This window comes from Symphodus melops, assembly GCF_947650265.1.
Source record: "Symphodus melops genome assembly, chromosome: 16".
NCBI classification, from domain to species: Eukaryota; Metazoa; Chordata; class Actinopteri; order Labriformes; family Labridae; genus Symphodus; species Symphodus melops.
In genome coordinates, this window is record NC_136706.1 from 5,565,293 (window position 1) to 5,586,015 (window position 20,723).

A 20,723-nucleotide genomic window follows, 5' to 3' on the forward strand; every position below is an offset into this window, starting at 1 on the left:
AGTGACAACGTGGTTTGGTGAGGTCTCAACCTAAAAAAGCACTCGGTCAGGATTAAGGGAACATCATGGTTTGGGTCAACATCACTATTTAGTACATGGTGAGGGACCTTAGTCATCATGGTAACAGGAATACCATCGAGGTCTGGGGTATAAAAAATAAACATGTGACAAAGGCAGTCATGCAGCTGTCCTCCATATGTAAGCCCCATGTTGTATTCATCCTTGGGGGGGAGTAGCTCTTTAAGTATCATCAGTTTTGGACGGTGCAAGTCCAAGTCTGCTAGTTAGCGGTTCAGTAGTCGTTGTACTCTTTGACCATATTTATGGTGTAAAATGTAAAGTACAGACACAGCATGCGAACGATTTGGCTCGATCCGCGCTGCCCACCACTGCTGCTTACTGTTTTTTTTTCCTTTGAGGAGTGTTTTCAACCAAGCCATCACTCCAAATTTTTCATTTACTGCACAGTATACCACCCTTTTCTTCAGATACAGTATGGCGTTTCTGTGTTCTGAGACTATCTGCAGCACTTTGCTTTCTTGGTGAAAATTGATTCTTCGTGTACGCAGAGATTTAAGAAAAAAAAAATGACTGAAAATTCTCGTCATTGACTCTTTTTTTTCCCCGATCAAAGAAGTAAAAGTGATTCTTGTAGCTTCTTTTAATGCCCCTGTTGAAGGCCAACAGATCAAACCTTACTTAGAATTTCTTTAGCACATATTGTAAGTGTCTGAGGTAGCCTCCGATAAGATGTAATAAGATTCTTTTGTATATACAGTATATATATAATTATAATTGCTGTATGCTTATAAAAGCCTTTGGTACAGAACCCCTTATGGGAGGATGATTTTTTGGGGAGACTAAATCCTTAGAAGCTTTTGCAGCCTTCTCCCGTCAGTTTTGTCATTGGCTGAGTTTTGCTTTTGCAATACTGACACCTCTTTCAAGTATCAGAAAGGTAGACAGCAAGCTACAACCTGATCTTCATCAATAAGAACCGACCCTCTGAGCTGGACAGCTTACATGGGCCTATATGCACAGCCGACTGTGACCTGAAGGAGCAGGGTCTGTCTACGATGTACAATACTGAAAATATGCATCTATAAAATTCTGCTCTTCCTAAATCTCTACATTTTTTACCTCTACCTGTGTGACTACATACTAGTCCCTTTTGACTTTGAGTTTGTTGATGTGCACTAATTTTAAGATCTTCTCATGATGTAATGGATGAGGTGTGCACTTTGGAGACGGTCCCTTACACACTCGAGTTTCAGCCTGCTGTAGCATAGCAGTCACTGTATGATGAAAATCAGCTTGTAGCGCTTTGTCTACCAGCGTACTAAAAATGAAAAAGTGTCCGTTTATTAAAACAAATGTTTTGGCTGTTGAGTTCTTGACCCGGGAAAGCTGAATCTGTGTATCTCTGTAACGCTCCAAGTCTGATATGACTTCATGAGTGTCTCCTTGCACTAAATGTCTGTCACTTAAACTCTAGTAACTGGCAAGCACTGATTTACCTTCGTTATATTTGAGGCCCATTTTGAAATATTATATTACAATTAACCCATCCCATGTTGTGTGCCTTCTCCCATTGTTGATGTGTGTTTGTTCCGATGCCTATGATCTAAAGTAGAAAGTCACTCAGATGACAGCTTTGTGGGATCTCAGGGTGACGTTTTTTTTTTTCAATCCAGGTCCCTTAAGGGGCTTCATATTTTGGAACTTTTTAAAATTAGATTAAGGGAAAAAGACCTTGGTTTTACTTAAAGTAAGGAGCCTAAGATGTCACCAAGGGCCCTTCTTCTTTTGGGTTGATCAGAATGACGGTGTCTGCAAATATCACAATTCTGCAACTGACCAAAATGATCAAGCAGGAACTTTCATCCTTGTGTGTGATAATTAAAATGTATGTGATCAAATGTGTATCTGAACACGATAAGTAGGGCAAGCAAATTCACAATTTTCTGTTAAAAGCCTCAAATGATCCGCCATTGGTAGATATTAACCTTAAGTGAACCGAATAACAAGCCTCTTGTGGTAGTGTCTGGCTGTATTACTGCATCAACCATTGTTTGTTTTTTTAATCATGAGGTATTAGTTTTGTTAGGGGAAAACGTTCAGACTAAAAATATTTTCACATTAAAATGCTGCTCTCGGTTTTTTGTGCTACTGAACTGTAAGCCAAGTTGAGGCCATCATCGTCGCTCCGTGATCTGAACTTCATGTAATGATGCCTCACACCCCTCCCCCCTCCAAAGAGCCAATCTGGTGGCCTGGTTTGTGTTTCTCGCTGGGCACAGCAGGTTGCAGTAAACAGGTACGCTCAGACGCGAGACAGAAAGACAGACAGACAAAACAGATGACTCTTCGTCAGCCCGTTGAATCCTCCGGCCTTGTGACTGTTAGCAGTTATACTAGCATCCGCACTCTTCTTCTATTACAGCATAAAACCCACAAACAGGGAAAACTTAATCAACTATTTAGTTGCACTGAACAGATACAGTTTTTCTTTTTAAAACCTGATTATTTGATGACTTTTCTATTTGATTTGACTGTTTGTAAATAGTGACAAACTTATATTTTTTCCCCAAAAAAACAACGCACCGAGATATTTTATATAGAATAACAATAAAATAACCTATCTCATATTCACTGCACGTGTTTATTTATTGCAAGCAAAATCACAATGTGTTAAACTGCCTTTTAGCCTTACTTCACTGTGTGCACATGGAGCTGCAGAACAAACCAGTGCAGGGTTACATATTTCATGTCTGCGTCATTAGACATGTTTTGTGTAAATCCGTCCTCATACACTTTGCACTACGACCTCCTGCAGTTTTAGAGACTTTGGAACAAAGCAGCTCACACAGGTACCACTTACAGTGTGTTGCTATGACGGCAGCTGCACGTTTAGAATAGATAGGCCATCTTATAGGACGGCGAATGTTGTTTTTCTGGCCGTCTGGCTGGCCTGCTCGCAGTTAGTGGCTAACCCTGTTTATATATATGAGATGCCAATGTGAGCTGGCCTCAGCTCTCACCCTGTACAAAACAGTGTAAACCCACAGGGCATGGGCTGCGGTTTGCTTTGGTCCATGTATCCCTCAGGGGGGAAGTGGGCATAGCAGTCTGATGTACACTCTGATTTCGACTTGTTTGTGGAGGTTAACTCAACACTGTTTGACTGCTTTCACTGTATGATGGTCAGTCCTGGCTTATAGACAGATGGACATATTTTACTGGAGCTAAAGGTTGAGTAACCACTAAGATAACAATGGCTGACTGCACAGTCTACGTAACTGATCGGATTTGTTTTTAAATATTTGATCATTAACTTTAGTTTGATTACACAGCTTTGATCTGTTTTTAGTGCTGTTTCCAGTAAAGTAGTCCCCCCCCCAAAAAAATAACTAAGGTGTTAAAAGTTGTCTTGCCATCTTAATTAAAAAAAATTAAAAAAAATCAAGAAAAGAAATCAAGTACTACAAAGATTGTGGTTTAATTACGTCACACAGGAAAGCCTATTGGCTGTCTCAGTTCCTTTGAGTGTGCTATGTCATAACATTTTGCCTTTTTCTTTTCTGACATCAATACGCACACCCTTAAGGAAGCAGAATTGTGTGTCGAACACTTTGTTGTTTTTCTCTCTCACCACTTTCCACTTTCCCTTCACAATAAATGCCCCCTCAAACTCGTGCTGAATAGACTTCCTCTTCACTGAAGCTGAAGGCTCATTTCTGAACCTCTTTTACCTCCGACTCCTCCTCCTCTCGCCTCAACAAGGTGGTGTCTCGCTCACCAACAGTTGCCCTGCTTTGGCGCTTTTCTGACTCAAAACAGGAGTCTGGTGTTGGCCCCTCTCTTTAGTCGGTTATTGAAACCAGGTTTTGCAACCAATCACTTGTGGACAAATCTTCAGGGTTGTGGCTTCTCTCTATCTCTTAGTCAGCTTTTAAGTTACATATCCGCTCAAATTAACTGACTCAAAGTGTGCGCTAATCATTTTCAACAACTGCTCCGTTTCAGGGAGTATTTATGGTGGCTGTCTTGTACAGAGGTTTCCAAGTTCAATATTAGTTTAATTTTCGTGTTACTTTTGTGACATGGTATTGAACTCTATGGCAGGAATCCACATTAAACAGGTGTAAAAGTGAAACCAACTTGCCTTTAAGTTGCAGTTGTGTTGTGTTTTTAGTGTCTTGTATGTCTCTTTATCTCAGCTTGAGACTAACCAAAAGAGGTGCACAAAATACTTTCCCAACTTTCCTCTCTTTTTCTCCCATTCATTTTTTTTTAACCCTCCCTCCGTCTCCCCAAACAACCCCTTCGAGTTTCTTTCCCCCCGGTCCCTTTATACCAAAAATCCACTCAAACACAACTAAAAATTCATTTTGTCTGACCTAAATCAGAGGGTGTCTGCGCCATGGGCTTATTACACAGTGCGCTTAAACTTGTGTTGTGGAGGAGGATGGGGTATTATTATCTTCCAGCTACCCACCCTGCTATAAAAACTAGTGGTGCGACATCTCCACAGCGCAGTGCTGCTGCCCTCCCTCCCTTCCTCCTCGCTCTCTCTTGCTCGTCCTACATGAGCCACACACAACAGTGAGCCTGACTCTTAACTCCACACTCGGCTGAACAGACAGACCCGAGATTCACACTCTGCTCTCCTCTGGTGCGCTGCTTCTTCTCTCCTCCATTGGATATTCCTCCCTGGGTGCTTTTATTTATTTTTTTTATTTTTCATTTTTGTGAATGGGCATCCGTGGCTCGTGTGGGGAGCTTGTGAATGGACTGACTGCCCTGGCTGACTGATTGACAGGCTGGCAGAAAGAGAGGTGTTTCAATTAAAGAGGGGCAATGCAGAGAGGTCAAGCGGGAAGCCAGGGAGCCGCTTAGAAGTCTGGAAATACAAAAGACACGTGAGGAGAAACGAGAAGCTTAAGGTACGGTAAGTGATGCTCGCTGAAAGCTGAGGAATGCTGGGAGACGTATCGAGACATGTGTGATTTCATGTAGGTGCCAGAGTTTTAGAGCGGGCACATGGGTGTGTGTCAGCGTGTCTAAGTTTTTTATTTTGTGTCACATTGTTACAGAGGGTTCATGTGAGTGTGAACAAGCTTGCACTTGCGTTACAGATTGTGCACACATGCATCACTTTACATCCCTATTTAATGTGTTTATATGAGTTGTAGCCTATATTCATAAAAGGCCTGACAAAGTGCAAACAGGTCAATAAAGTCACTTAAAGACTCTCCTCATTATTTAGACTTTGGTGTAAATATTGTGCTGTAAAATTCTTTAAATAGCACGTGCATTTATAGTGTCACAGCACGTCTTGGAAATGTCAAACATAGTAGTTTTAGTGGACTTAAGTATGTGTTTTGTCTCCAACGGTAATTATACATTTCAATTTTAGGTATTCCATATCTACACGACCTTCTCCTTTAAGTCTAAAATAAATACACAGGTAAAAAGAAGTCACATTTCAGGGATGTTTGTGAGGATGGACAAAATAAAAAACATGTTATGGATTTGAGCTTGAGCTGTAAATTACTGTTTTCAACACACTTGTTGTCAGCCAGCTTATCGACCTCTTTACCATGTAGTTACAAAATGTCATGACCAGTGTCACCATTCAATGTGTTTACCAGCTGTTGTTTTCATTGAAATATGAACACATGTCTGGACTTACTGAATACTTCATGAAAAAAATAAAGAATCAGATAAACACAGTGAGCATGTCGATGTTTGAAGGAAATACAGAGAAATAATCAGCGCGTCACTTTGTGTTGTATTGTCTATCCCATTCTGAATGACTGAATCCTCTTTATGTATGATCAGGAGTTAAACTGACTATACATGTAGTTAAACACTGACAGGAAATTTACCGCAATCAATGTCAAAGCAATGACATGTATTCATGACATATTGGAAACTCTGATTTTATCCTAATAGCTGCAGGCCATTTTTCACTTACACCTGCTAAACTGGTGCAAAAGTATTACAACTGTTCAACCTATTTTTCGTATTTGTTTAAAAATAAATTGTCAAATTCATAAAGAAGCATCTTTATTTTAGGAATCAATTTTTTAGTATTCAAAATGAACTAATAAAAAAGAATACCTATTAAAGCAAGGTTTAACAATAAATACAACCTCCCTGTTGGAGTTAATTTTTAATTTTAGATTACATTTACAATATTTGTAGAGTTCAATAACTTCCTTTGTTGATTCTGAGGCCAGAACCAAACAAAGAAGAAGAGAAGCATAAGGTGATGAGTGTAAGAAATAATCTGCCCTTCGTTTCATGGTCAATGCCCGAGTAGTAATTCTCTTAATCACTCCTAATAACTCTCTTAACGGATTTCCAGCAGCCAACTGTAAACTTTTGTTTACTTCGGGGGTGAGAGAGAGATAATGGTGAGTAGCTCTGGGCCCCCCTGAAGGCTCCAGAGGAGACACTTAGTGCAAACAGGCTCTTTAAAGAGCAGAGTGCATCCAGTCGACAACTGGAGATCTCTGAAGACCACGTCCACTGTTTACTTGTTGTTATAATTATTTTATTTGATTATACTTGGAGGAGGGGGAACACAAATGAGGTTTTAATTAAAGCAGTTGTTGGTAAATATTAGTCAAACTAATTATGTTGGATAAGGGAATATATTAAGTAATCTATCAGTAGGCCTGTTGTATCATTTATAACAAAGACTTCCTTTATATTGGGGCGACTGATGCCAGATTTCTGTACATTTGTCAAACTTTGATGACAGGAAATATTTTCTTGAATAAAGTATTCCGTATGGCAGCAAAGTAATGTCCTAAAACTCTAGATTTTGGTCTACGAACGTTGTAAATTTAATTCAAAAAAGCAGTGCTCAACTTTTAAACATAACTTGTGCTCCTAAATAATGATATTTTGCCTTCACGTCATTATTTTAAAGATAAATCCACAGCCTCTGTTTTATAATTGCCATTATAAATGCTGTTCACCACTCAAATTGACAGCAATTAAAATCAGATTTACAAACTTCCCCTTGTGGCCTGTAGGCTGCAGAAAATTGTCATTTAAAACTCCGAGCGAGGGACAGGTGCACTGGTGTTTTACAGGTGATAATGGACTACCTCACACTTCAAGTCAAATAAACGTCCTCTCCTAATAAGGGGGCTGAAATTCGGCTGTCAATACTATCACTTATTGGCTGTGCAATTGTCCGTCTGTGACAGTTGTTTAGCAGGTGTTTGCTGTGGGCAGTTGGTGACAGGAGTAAACTTTCGGCTGCTGCTGATTTAGCAAGAGGGTCAGGTGGATGCACTGGCCTGACAGGGATAAACTGGGCTTTGGCTGTTGAAGTTTCGAGGCCAAATGAGTGTCTGCCCGTGACGAGGGTTGAGATGGACATTAGCTGCTGATTTGTGGCCTGAGCGGTCAGGGCTTGGGACAAGTTAGCCGCTCTACCCGGGGTTTAATGATGATACTGCTGCAACAGGAGCAAGGAAGAGGAGATGAGAATGATTAGGGCGAGGTGGGGGTGGTGGTGGTGGTGGTGGTGGTCAGAGCCCGGAAAGCAGATGAAGTTCTTGGGCAAAAGAGGACAGTGAATGGAGGTGACACATAATTTGGGGTGGGAGTGTTGAGTTGAAAGTGTTAGTGACTAAGTGAGGCATGAGAGGAGACGTGGTCGACACAGCCAGAGAGGCACGACTGTTTATTAGAGGTCAGTTTAATAATTGAGTTGAGCTCTTTATGAATACGTTAAGACATAGAGATGACTGCAGTTGTATGTGCGTGAAAACGAGCCATCGCTGAATATTGCAATAAAACAATTACATGTAGTCCATCAATATTATTCATATTGCACCACATATGTTTACCTAAGACATTTTACTAAAAGTGTCAGTTTGGAGTTTTTAATTCAAAAGACATAATTGACGATAATGAGCCAGCACTTGTCTGTAGCAGCAAAATAAATAGAGAGAGAGAGAAAAAAAAACTTGTAACAAGCTGAAACCTTGCGGAGAACCAGATTCATTCTTGGACAAAAAGTAACAGCAGGTTGAACAGTTTTTAGAGTTTAAAAAAAAAAGAAAACTCAGATTGTCCTTCCATGACTTCGCTACTCAGATGGATAAAGAGCCGAATGACTTACACGGTAATTATCAGTGGCCTTTCACAAGCCGTCCCCACCCTGGCTGCTCCGATGGGTGGGGTGGGGGTTGGAGAGTGTGTGTGTGTGCGTGTGTGCGTGTGTGTGTGTGTGTGTGTGTGTGTGTGTAAAGGGTTAATGCTGTTGGCTGATGAAATGTCGTTCCAGGACCTTGTGGTGGGAAAGCTGTGCCCTCCTCCCCTCCCTGTCTATGTGGCACATCCTCCTCAGATCCTCTCCACATTGTAATTAGGGGCCTGCCGCTAAGAGCTAGCGTTAGCTGGTGGCGGGCAAACAGTGGGAACGCAGGGGAGTGGTGCTTGCTGGGGCACCAGGCGAACAAACAGCAACAGCAGCACGTGTCCCATAGTTCCAGGAGTGGGTGGGATAGATCGAGAGCAAACGAATGACAGCGGGTTGGCCGAGCCCTCCCAGTCTGACTCTTTTTCTTTCCCTCTTATCCACTTTGTGTTGTTCCAAGCTCTGCACTATTGTTTGCCTTGGCAGGCTGTTACAGGGAGGGGCCCCTCCGCTGGTGTTTGTGCAACCTGTTAGGGAACTTTTAGGGCCATCTGATCTCTCCCTCGCTCTCTCACTGGAGATTCTCTCACCTTTTACCCAAGCTTTTTTCTTTTATGGATGATACAGTATTCAGTATGTGCTGTAAAAATAAACAATGTAATAACACAATAGAAATAGTTCTGTTCTCGTAGAGAGAACATCAATCTGCACAACCTAAGTGAATAAAGGAAATACGTTTTTATGAAAGTACAGAATTTTTTCCTTTAATGGAATGTGTTACAATTTTAGACAGAGGGAATAAATATATATATATACACACACACAAACACACACACACACACACACACAGTTATTATCAGCAGACCAGGTCACTGTAACTTTCTCTGTCACAATATTTTTTTTTTTTTTACTTTTCCATTCAAGGTAGTTTGGCGGAGTTCGGCAGATTATATCTTACCATCCCCCCTTATATAGAAACATTAATTATGTCCACACTGTATCAATGGCATGAACATAGCAACAGTTACCTAGCAACAAGATCGACATGAATAAACTACTTGTGAGATCGGTTTCCAAGTTGTATACCTGCAGTTGAACAATGGGATTTTCTGATCTCGTTTTTTTACTCATCTGGTGTGATCCACTGCAGTGTGTGTGTGTGTGTGTGTGTGTGTGTGTGTGTGTGTGTGTGTGTGTGTGTGTGTGTGTGTGTGTGTGCGCGTGTGCATGGTTTCAGCACATTTAGAGGCAGTCAACAATGCAGCTGCGGTAAGCGGTCCCCCATCAAAGTATTTATCTACACATGCCTTCAGTGACCACCAAGTGTGGATGTCTAAGTTTAAGCTCTATTCATAGACGTGAATGAATGAGAAGCCTGCCAGAGGACGTTTTTTCACTCTTAACAGTAAACAAGAGAACAGTGAATCAACAGGTAGGAACTCGGAGAAGAAGACTTAAGCAAAAAGTGAAAGATTTTTCAGAGAAAGGATGAAATATCTGTTGTATTACATTCTGAGTAACAGTGCTGTAAATGAAACGAGGGTGTCTGCAAAGTAAGCATCTACACAGGATACAGTATCTAGAGTATGATCTGACCTGTTTTGGAGTTCTCTTCATTGCTCACCACTTCCTAATCACTCACTGTATTGTTCAAAGTATGGTATCCGTTTGCTTCCTGCACATCTCTGTAGATAGGTGAGAGATGGACACACCACTAAACTAAAGCAAACGTCTCATTTCTTGTTACAGAGGAAAACAAAGACAAAGGTGGATCCCATCTTATCAGTATGACGGCCTTCCTGAACTCACACAGTTGTGACACAATCTGACAGATCGTGATTGAAGATTCAGGGATAAAAATTATGATGTGATGCTTGAAATTCGACGAGCTGTATTTACCACTTGTTGCCTGTGCTGCACAGATGGCACACAAACAAGAATGTCAACAGTATATTTTAATAAAGACTGTCACTCAATGTAGTAACAATTTCAGCTTTGGTTAGGAGCCTTTCACTATTCAAATTTCTTATTTTCCTTCAACCAATGAAGCTCGCCATTAGTGTTATTTTAAACCGGTATGCAAGTTGAAATAAACGTTTTACATTTCTTTTTTTATTTTTATTTCCCCATCACCCTCTTGTTGGCACCTCCATCTTTGGTTGTGGGATTACTCAAATGATAACAATAGAAACTTCTTATTTGCTAACATAGCAAGAAACTATGTGGATTAATTTATGAACTGCTCTTCGTCATTGTGGAAAAAAATTGTTGCCAATCTTCAAATCCCAACAGAAAATCAAAGGAACAATTCACATACAACTTTAAATCAAAAGCAGCTGCTAATTTCCAATTTCTCAAGGACTTAGAAAATAGTCTGACTTATCTATTTACAGTTATTCAAGCTGCTCGTTAACATTTCTTTCCCACTACTTTTATAATATTCGGTTCCAGTTTGTAATCCATATCGAGATGTCATTCTTATTTCTTTGTTATTATAGTGAGACCTGAGAACAAATGGTTCTACGTCAATCTAATTTAAGGTTTGGCTATCAAGTATTTAACATAATATATTGCCATTTTCCTATATTTTATGTCCGTCTGGAACAACCTCATTTTTTTGTGTTTTTGGACCAGAACCAACATGGTCATGAAGGATTTTTGAAACACACGCTGTTGCATGCATCTATTAAAAGTTCATTATTTTTTCCTTCTTCTAGGTGACCAACAAAGACAGGAGAATGGTTCATCACAGAGAAGATGACCTGATCGGGATTCCCTTCCCGAATCACAGCAGTGATGTCCTCTGCAGCCTCAACGAGCAGCGGCGTGATGGGCTGCTCTGCGATGTCATCCTCATCGTCCGCGATCAGGAGTATCGCACTCATCGCTCAGTGTTGGCCGCCTGCAGCCAGTACTTCAAGAAGCTCTTCACAGTGGGCACCACTGATGGCGGAGACCAGCATCACACAGCTGCTGTCTATGAAATCGACTTTGTAGCTCAAGAGTCTCTCACTGCCATCCTGGAGTTTGCCTACACTTCTACTCTGACCGTAACGGCATCAAACGTTAAAGAGATCCTGACCGCGGCTCAGATGCTGGAGATCCCCTGCATCATCAACGTCTGCCTAGAGATCATGGACAGCGGGGGTGAAGGCGGCGGAGGAGGAGCAATGGAGGAAGGAGAAGAGGATGAAGAAGAGGAGGAGGACGAGGAGGAAGATGAGGAGGAGGAAGATGAAGAGGAGGATGTGGGTTCAAGGAAAGATGAGCACGAGGAAGAAGAGGACAATGTCAGCGAGAGATCTCTGCAGTCGTCAGAAAGTAGGGGCGAGCAGACGCCACCGGGGACAGAGGACTCGTCGCCTCCGGGCACCTCTCAGTTCCAGCAACAGTTTGAACTCCACAGAGAATCCTCACAGTCACATTCTCCAGACACCATGAGAGGAAAGCAGGTAAAATGGATATACTGTATATATGTTTTATTATAGTGAATGGGTGAACACTCAAATCTGTTTGGCTTCAGGGTATCTATTCATTTCTGAATTGGACACATTTGAAGTAAAGTTAGATTTTGATTTGGGGAAAATGAAATGGCTTGTTCTCTAGCCTATATTGTTTGTTTGGGTTTTTTTCATATCAAATTTAAGTGATTTTAGTGATTTGCATGCTGTTCGTTCTTTGGTAAATATTATCCTAAGCTACATTTACAACAAGAATTATGTCTGGTTGCCAAACACAACCCGAGTTCCTTAGTAGGTATTTGCCAAACCTTCAGGGGAAGTGATTTAAAGTTTAGATTTTCATCACAAACGCATAAAGACATGGTCTGAATGATGGTTTCCTTTACATCGGATTTTGTGGTCAATGCGGGTGAAATACCTTTAAGGTGTCCATCATTAGGAATTTATGGAACTCTAATCTTGCATTGTCCTTGACATCACATTGTACCTTTAAGGCAGAAAAACATGGCCTTTAACTTTCCAGTTGTTCTAAAAGGCTGATGTTTTTGTCTTGTGCTGCAGGAGAGTATAGAGAGTCGGGCACTGAAGGATTTCTCTATCGAGTCCCTCCTTCAAGAGGGTCTGTACCCCCGTATGCCAACACTGGACAGGAGGGCCAACTTTTCCCCACTCCTCCCAGGCTTCTACCCTTCCATGTGGGCCACAGAGTTCTCCACCTTCCCCAAGCAGCTCTTGGACCCGAGCCACCACCAGCATCCACATTCAAGATCCTCACCACAAACTAGGATCCCTCACACCTTCCCCACCTCCTCTCCACATGAGACCTCCAGGCCTCTCGATCTAGCTGTGAAAAGAGAGATCATAAAGGAAGAGATGAAGGAGGAAGTCCCGCTTAGTCTGCTGCATGGAAACTTACTGAAGGAGTTTGTTGGCTCTGGCCTGAGCAGCTCTATGAATGCTGGATCAGGGCCGCCAGAAGGACACACTATGGCTCCAATTAAAGATGAGGCGGACTTTCGGTCATACCTTAGTTTCCTTAGCTCTGCGTCCCAGCTAGGGACACTGTTCCCCCCCTGGCAAATGGAAGAGGAGAGGAAGATGAAACCCAAAGCATCGCAGCAGTGCCCTATCTGCAACAAGGTTATCCAAGGGGCTGGGAAACTGCCTCGACACATGAGGACACACACAGGCGAGAAACCATACATGTGCACTATCTGTGAAGTACGATTCACAAGGTATGGAAAGCAGCACTTCTTACAGCATCATTGTTTTTCCATTATCATCGTTTAAAGCTGTGCAGAGATCATCTTGAGATGCTTATCGGAAAAGTACCCCATGTTATTTCATCTGAGGTTTATCTGTTTTTAACCAGATTTGAATATCAAAGAGATGAAAGGGGAAATCCCCTTCTATTAGTTTCTTTGAATTTGTGAGCTCTCGCTCACCTACTTCTTCCTGCTAGGACCTATTTTCCACTCGTCTTTAAGACCCTGACTGAAACGTTCTGTAAATCATCTGTCAGCTTTTCCTTGTAGAAGTCAAGATCTAAAAAGAGAAAAGCAAAATTGCATTTTATGCGTTTCTGCCCACAACAAACTGTGAAAACGTGCTTTTGTTCTCTTCACAGACAAGACAAACTGAAGATCCACATGAGGAAGCACACAGGTGAGCGCCCCTACATCTGCCTCCACTGCAACTCCAAGTTTGTCCACAACTACGACTTGAAGAACCACTTGCGTATCCACACGGGTGTCCGTCCATATCAATGTGAGCACTGCTACAAAAGTTTCACACGGTCCGACCACCTACATCGACACATCAAGAGGCAGAGCTGCCGCATCTCCCGTCCCCGACGGGGACGAAAGCCAGCCACTTGGCGTTCCACGCCCACAAGCAACTTCCTGTGCCCCCCCACTGCTACCAACAACCGGTTTGAGGAGAATGGGTTAAGCCCGGCTTACCCGGGAGTCAAGGGTCATGGACTTGGGGAGATTCTAGGCCTGGGGAGCAGAGGCCTGGGATTTAAGAGTGCGGAAGGTACAAACAGGGAAAGTAGGGATGAACGGCGAGCAGAAGGAAAGCACATAAGAGAGGAGGAGGCGACAGGAGCAGGGAGGCAGAGGGGAGTGTTCGCCTTTGCCCTGGCTGGAGAAGAAATGCTTACTCACTCTCCATTTTACGCCACAACTTCTGATCCCTGGACCATGAGACTGGAGCGAGCTCCACCCATCCCCGAGCCGGCTAAATGAACCACGGTGTGAAGAAGGAAGAAAAAAAAAAAAAGGGACAAGAAAGAGAGTCTCTCTAAACTGGTGTGCTTCAGGACGCTAAAGCACCTTTTTGAAAAGTAAAAGAGATCAAGAAACCTTTTGAACCCTGCTGATGATGCAGCATTAAGACAGATTTTTATTTTATTTTTATGCTCGTTTAAACACATTCAAATTAAATGATTTCTCAGATGTCATATTCAATAATTGTTTCAGGCCTGTGGATGTTTACAATATTTTTGATAGCATATAAGAATAAACAGTTTGACACTGCTAATGATGATGTTGGAACAATGTTGAATAGAAATTGCTTGAGTTTATTCAAAAAGTAGAACACACCCTACAATGTACCCTGATGCAAGTTGAGATGAGGCTGAAAAGTATTAATATGCAAGAAAATATGAATCAACACCGCAGAAGAAATTACGACAAATGGAAGAAAATTGAAGAATTAGTGACTACAATGAATGTAAACACTTTTTTTAAATAAACAAAAACACTTTTGAAGAAAAAAATGTTCAGTTCTACATTAAAAATCAAGGGGAATAAAACAAATGATTTAGCAGATGCATACGGTTTTATTTGGGATTTTGTCTTTATGTGTAGAAAAAGAATCAACACTCAAAACAAATGTTGTATTTTTACATCAGGACATAGTCTGGCACGTGTCCTGCATGAACTCTGTTTTATTCTAACATAACTTAATTTTTAAAAAGAAAAAAATGCAACCCACTTGAAGTCAGGATGGTAAATTCAGATATTTGTTGATGCATCCTTTTCCTCTACTGCCTTGTTCTGATTTGAGCTCCTTGTCTGCACTATTGTACATACACTTTTGGCCATGGTGGTATTAATTATGTTTGCAATGCTAATGATGTTAAACAAAGAGTTTGAGGCATCCATCCAAAGACTCTTACTTTAATATTTCACAGACTTGAATAAGGCTTTGTTTAAATGTTTATGAATTCATGTCTTCAGAGGATGTACATTTTTGGCTAATGACCTGCCGCTTTAGCACAATATGCTTGTGTTTTTTCTGCTGCATTAAATCAAGAGGACTTGAGCCCGTTTTTTTCTCTATATAATTTTCACCTCCGATTTGTTTTTAAAGAAGTTCAAAAATGATTTGAATTGAAATGGGAAAGTATTTTCTTGCTATTTATGCGTATTTAAATGATTGAGCCTTGGCTATATTTTGCAAATCTGTTTTATAAAGACACTAAATGTTGAACTTTGCTCTTGTTTGTTTTCTTGGAAAAAATGACCAAGTATTGTGTGTGTGTATGACTATTCTGGTGTTTTTATCTTTGTGAGGACCAGTGTCAGGTTTAGAGCATGACTATGAGTACATTTTGGATAGTCACTGAAAAGCATTTATGTTCGATTTGATGTTTTCACAAACACAGCCTGAAGTTATTCATATTTTAAAGGCAAAGTTATAAGCTTTAGAATAAATTGGAGGTTCAATTTGTAGTTGTTAGCAGAGCAAGGGTCAACCCACTTGGGATACATTAAGTTAGGCAATGATGTTACAATTATGTTTAGATATCTTTAGTTTGGCTCAATACAAATAAAAATGCCTTCATAGTGCCCTCCCTGGAGGAGAAAAATACAATTATGCTGAATTGAATGCAACTGGGGAAATGTGATCAGGTTATTTTCACAGGATTTTATTTCCTTTTTTTGGCATTTTGCAACAAAATATGAAACTTCTGAAAATGTATGTAACAGAAAATTAAAATAATATAATACAAAATATAAAATTAAAAAAAGGTAAAAGTCCCTCTGACATATTGAGTCTGAGTTTACATCAATCTAACGTCCATTTGTTTTAATGCATTTATCGTCCCTCTGTTTTAACATGGGCCAATGTCACTTTCATTACACTTACATTTTTCATTTGGTCTTTAAAATTCTCAGACCAACACAAAATAACATGTAAAATTAAAGTACCATAGGAGTCAACAAAAAGAATATGATTCGAAAACAGTGTTTTTAAATAATCCATGTAAAGTAAAAATAATTTTGAGTGGGGATCCATAGAAGTATTCAAGCTGATCTTAATGGACCTGTGTACAGCGGCATTCATAGAAGAGGTATATTTCTGTTAAATAAACATATTTAGTCTCCACTAATAAAAAAAGGAAGTGTGTTTGGGCTTTTTTGAAAGGACAGAGGATAAAGTAAGAAACCAGGAAGAGAAAGGTTGGGGAATAAAAAGCACGTCATGTCAGACTCGAGCCACCTGCTTGGAGGAGTATAGCCTTCTTACATGAGGCGCAACCTAACCGCTAGACCATCTGGACCCCTCCCCTCTTTGCTAAATTTAATTACATCCTCGGAGTTAGGTCTATTTTACTGTTGCAGAAAGTTAATGTGCGTTCCCATGAAAACAAGACTAAAATTAGCAACATATACAGTAAATCAAATGTTTATAAGTGTAAGTAGGAACTTTATCTTCTTTATATTAGTGTTTAAAATAATACCTCAGAAGGAGCAGCTTCAGGAAGGTAGCAGCTAGAGGCAACAAAAAAAAAATCTATATATTTGTGTTATAGATCTGAAAAACACATTTGTTATTGCAGTAGGAAGTTTGACAATGAGGGACAGACAGACAGCAGTTGTCACTGTTTCCAGGTGAAAAACAATATAAACTTACTTGTAGACCATACAACAAAATGCTGCATGTCAGTTGTGTATTTCTTCACACATTAAACACACATTCAAGTTATTTCATAAGCTTTAAAAGGAGGAATAATGGATCATACACAATTCTCATTCATTCTGATGATTTTGATATTATATCTCAATATTTCATGAATGGATTAGTAAAATCTCCCATGTAACTCACAAGGCTGTAGTGTTGTTAATTAAGAATGCAAATTAAACATTTCATTGGCTGTTCTTCAGTTCAGGGCAGAACTCGTATGTTTCTTTGCCCTGACATCTAGTGAGGAATAAGTGGTACTGCACCTAACCCAGTTTGTATCATATTCTGATTAAGACATGTTTGTCTGAGTGTACAGTTTCAATAAATAAACAGAAGATTGATATTGAAATGGCTCAAATACACAATCTGTCTATAAGATTCATACAATGAGAAATTACAGTTTTAGTTACTTTTTTGCCGTTCTGAATGAGTTCCAACATTGAGTTTCATTGAAGAAACACAATCTGATTGGCTGTTAGAAAGGTCCCTTCCATCTTGAGCTGCCTTTGTCCCTCCAGGTGGCGCTAGAGACTAAAGATGGAATCCTACAGAACTTCAGACCCTTTCATTGGATCAGAGTGATTTGTTCATGACATGTATTGTTTCTTTTCTTCTTTAACAATTCTGGTAAAAAAAACAACAACAACATAATAATGGCAATATAGAGGGAGTAAAAGAAGAAAACACTAAATTAGACTGTGGTAGAAGTTTTTTTTTTATATATAGGATACACAGAGCACAAACCACAACCTTTCATGTTTGGTCAAGACAGTCTGCTGCAGCTGCTTCCTGATGGTTTCACTTGTTTCTTTTCACTTTCTCTTTAACTGGTGTGATGAAAGGCTGTTGTGATAAACTCTGCAAGTACACTAATGGAGTGGTCAGCAGTGACTCATGAACTGTCGCAGAAAGCAATTGTTTCGGGGAAATCGTTTTTTTTTTTTTTTCTTCAATTCCAAATACCCGAATGCCTTCCGGGACAAATTAGGTTATAAGATCATCTGTGAGGTCACGCCGGAAGACGATGTTTAAAAGATATTTTAGGACGAAATGACTCACTTCAATCAGCGCCGTGTGCATGCAGGAAGTACTTTGACCATAGGGCTGTGCTCTGGATACATGCGTGTGTAATAATGTTTGATATGCCTATCACATTTGGAACATTTGAGAGAAAAAGACGGACTGAAAGTTATTGCATCCATCTCATATAGGATACCTACTTAAACTTTCAGCTCAGCAGCACATGGCTCTTAAAAATGAAACACTGAGGATAGAAAAGGTCAAAGATTTATGTATAGCCCGATGATAAGTAACTTCACAGGAAAATGTCCATATTACATTACCTAATCTTAGAATCACAAGCTGTTAGAGCTTCCTCTCTGCCAACTGATTTTTCTCTTTAATGTCTTCACCTCCACACATTTTTTAGCCGGTATGTTACTTCCCACTCTGCACAAATGAACGCTGAGACTCTTTTAAAACAAAATGGGGAAAAACCCAGGATTTACAGGCAGAAAAAGTCAAAAGTCCAGTGAACACTATAAACAGTCCTGTGGATGATACAGAAGCTCCAATTCTCACAGGTCAGTTTTCACTAAAGCCCATTCAAAATAAATAAGCTACATCAGCGCAATTTTATTAATTTTTTTACTAAATCTGTTCAGCAGCTCTTCTAAACCTTCAGATGCGATCAAAACATAGTCAGGTTTAATAAAATAAGATAATCCTTTGTTCATCTCACAAAGGAAGGAAAGGAGGAAAATCACACAGTGCAAAATGATTTTAAAAAAGATGTGATCAAAACACAAAGTCAGGTTTGGATAATCATTCCAACATTTTATACTTTATTTTTGCAAAATATTTCAAACTCGAATTGAAAACTCAAAATGCATCTGTAAGCACTGACAAGGAAGCCTTTTGTTTATGAAAGACTATTTCAGAGGAGAGTTGATGTTCGTAATATAATTGACTTGAGTAAGAAGCCAGAAAAGTCCCCAGTCTCCATGTTGTGACATGTTAAAATGTTTGCTGTGAAATTCTTTTTTGTCAAGAGTAAACTTCAGAATCAATCATCGAGATGAGGGGAAGTCAAGATCCTTTGACCTGGTTTGGTGAACTGACACCTCATCACTAGAAATATGACAGAAGTGGAACCATCGTTATCTGACCACAAACACCTTGCAATAGCTTTCTGCAAATTAACACTTAAAACACAGACTATAAAACGAGTGTGTGTGTGTGCATACATGACTTCCTGTACCAAAGCCCTCCTGAGATGTTAATGTCTAACTGACTCGCCTACAGTATTCTCAAGATTCCTCTTTACATGAACTGGACACAACCCTGATCATCATTTACAGCATGTTATGGTAAACACAGCCTTCCGCGCAGGGGGCTGCGCGTGCACGTGTGTGCGTGCGTTCGTTTGTGTGTGTTGTGCCGGCACACACACAAAGCATTTCTAATGGAACATCCTCTGAGGAAGTTGTGTGACAATGCAGCAACATAACGCAGCTACGAGTTCGACCACAGGGACTGTTGAGGTAACGCTGTCTGATGTTCACTGTGGGGTTTCTCAGGGGCCAATGAGGAAACACCTTCAAACAAAGGGACTTGACAAAGCAGCCGTTTGTTCTCAAATACAAAGAACATCGACTGCATCACAGTGTGCAAAGGAACATATATCAGTGCACAACTAGTTTGTGTGATGGTAAAGAAATGCATCAGTGCATCCCAGAAAACTGCAGAAAGCAAGACACCAAATAAAGCAGCGCGTGCTGTACCGTTACAGACTAAGATAAAATGTCTCTTTCACAAGAAGACGTCTGTACTTGAATGTCTTAATTAGGTATTTATAGAGACTTATTTTAATTTAAATACAGATTTATTAATCTAAAGGTAAGAAAACACTACTGTACATACACCTTGTGCAGTCTTTGTCTTGCTGAGCTGTGTTGTCTTTTCAGACCAAGCTGGATAACAACCTCTAAAATGTCAAACTGGTGTTGCTTTTTGGTGCCATCATGCTCTGGTCTAGTGATCATATGAATTGACGCAGCCATTGTGTGAATGGAACACCCATTGGTCAAGGCTCCCTGTTTTGACTTTAGTCGTGTCAGCATAAGAAATGTACTTGGACTGCAGTTTCAGAAATCTACAGCGACATTACCGATTTCTTTAGCGGTTGAATATCTATCATATATTTATTTTGGGCAGAGACCTTTTTATATGAAATGATGACCTTATGTTCGTATATTTATCCTAAATGGATACCTTCACAACATCAACATTTTTCTGCATGCAGGCTGCAGAGTCCTTATTTAGTGAGGTTTTTGACATTGCTTGAACATATTATAAACTTTGTTTTATCAACAAAAATTACAGACTAAAAAGGTCCACATGCAGGGGTACATTGGTATTAGTCTTACAAGCTGGTGGCCCGTTAAAATCCGAACTGTGGTCTCTCTCTCTCTCTCTCTCTCTCTCTCTCTCTCTCTCTCTCTCTCTCTCTCTCTCTCTCTCTCTCTCTCTCTCTCTCTCTCTCTCTCTCTCTCTCTCTCTCTCTCTCTCTCTCTCTCTCTCTCTCTCTCTCTCTCTCTCTCTCTCTCTCTCTCTCTCTCTCTCTCTCTCCACTGTCACCTTTAAAAATCTACATGCAACGTTCCCAGCACGTTCCCAAAAAGCTTACTGCAGTTAATGAATCTGTCTTTCTCAGCTGTAGACAGTTTAAGCATCCTTCTCTGTCTTTAGCTCATTGGCACCAGACAATCGCTCTGACTCCTGAGACAATCCTTCAGCAGTCTTCAGTTGCAGACTGAAACAAAGTGTGTGTGTGTGCTTGTGCGTGTGTGCATGTGTGCTTGTGCTTGTGCGTGTGTGTGTGTGTGTAAGGGATTTGAGAGAGCCAGGGTCAGGAAGGCACCAGCCATCAACCTCTAATGAAATATGTATATGATTTAGGAAAAGGATGCAGAGCTGGAAGCTTTTACTGCTGAAGCCTTTTACCTGAGAGGTTAAATCCCAATTAAGCATGAAGGGCTTAATCCTGACAAATCCCTCAGGACTTAAAATACAATAGCGAGACTATTATTCAAAAGTCTCCATGAGGACTGATGCTG

The 20,723-nt window shown here is 40.3% G+C and overlaps 1 protein-coding gene and 1 long non-coding RNA gene across 3 annotated transcripts in view; one reads left to right on the plus strand and one right to left on the minus strand.

Moving 5' to 3' along the window:
* The window catches only part of LOC306837542, a 41,395-nt gene that overhangs the window by 12,459 nt on the left and 8,213 nt on the right, over nt 1-20,723 (minus strand). The gene's annotated exons all lie outside the window — the stretch shown is intronic.
* On the plus strand, nt 4,549-15,126 carry zbtb7c (zinc finger and BTB domain containing 7C). Of its 2 annotated transcripts, none has more exons than XM_079364497.1 (4): nt 4,549-4,951; nt 10,885-11,619; nt 12,190-12,863; nt 13,256-15,126. In XM_079364497.1, the coding sequence occupies exons 2-4, from the start codon at nt 10,906-10,908 to the stop codon at nt 13,875-13,877; spliced, it is 2,010 nt and encodes a 669-aa protein (XP_079220623.1). In that variant the 5' UTR covers nt 4,549-4,951; nt 10,885-10,905; the 3' UTR covers nt 13,878-15,126. The 2 variants fall into 2 exon arrangements, with proteins under 2 accessions (XP_079220623.1, XP_079220622.1); XM_079364496.1 differs by having other exon boundaries at nt 4,549-4,946.

What these genes read in the sequence shown, in the direction of transcription:
- zbtb7c (XM_079364497.1), top strand. Translation starts at nt 10,906, where the DNA reads ATGGTTCATCACAGAGAAGATGACCTGATCGGGATTCCCTTCCCGAAT. An exon ending in ACACCATGAGAGGAAAGCAG is followed by an intron (nt 11,620 to 12,189) that starts GTAAAATGGATA and finishes CTTGTGCTGCAG; the next exon opens with GAGAGTATAGAGAGTCGGGC. An exon ending in TGTGAAGTACGATTCACAAG is followed by an intron (nt 12,864 to 13,255) that starts GTATGGAAAGCA and finishes TTCTCTTCACAG; the next exon opens with ACAAGACAAACTGAAGATCC.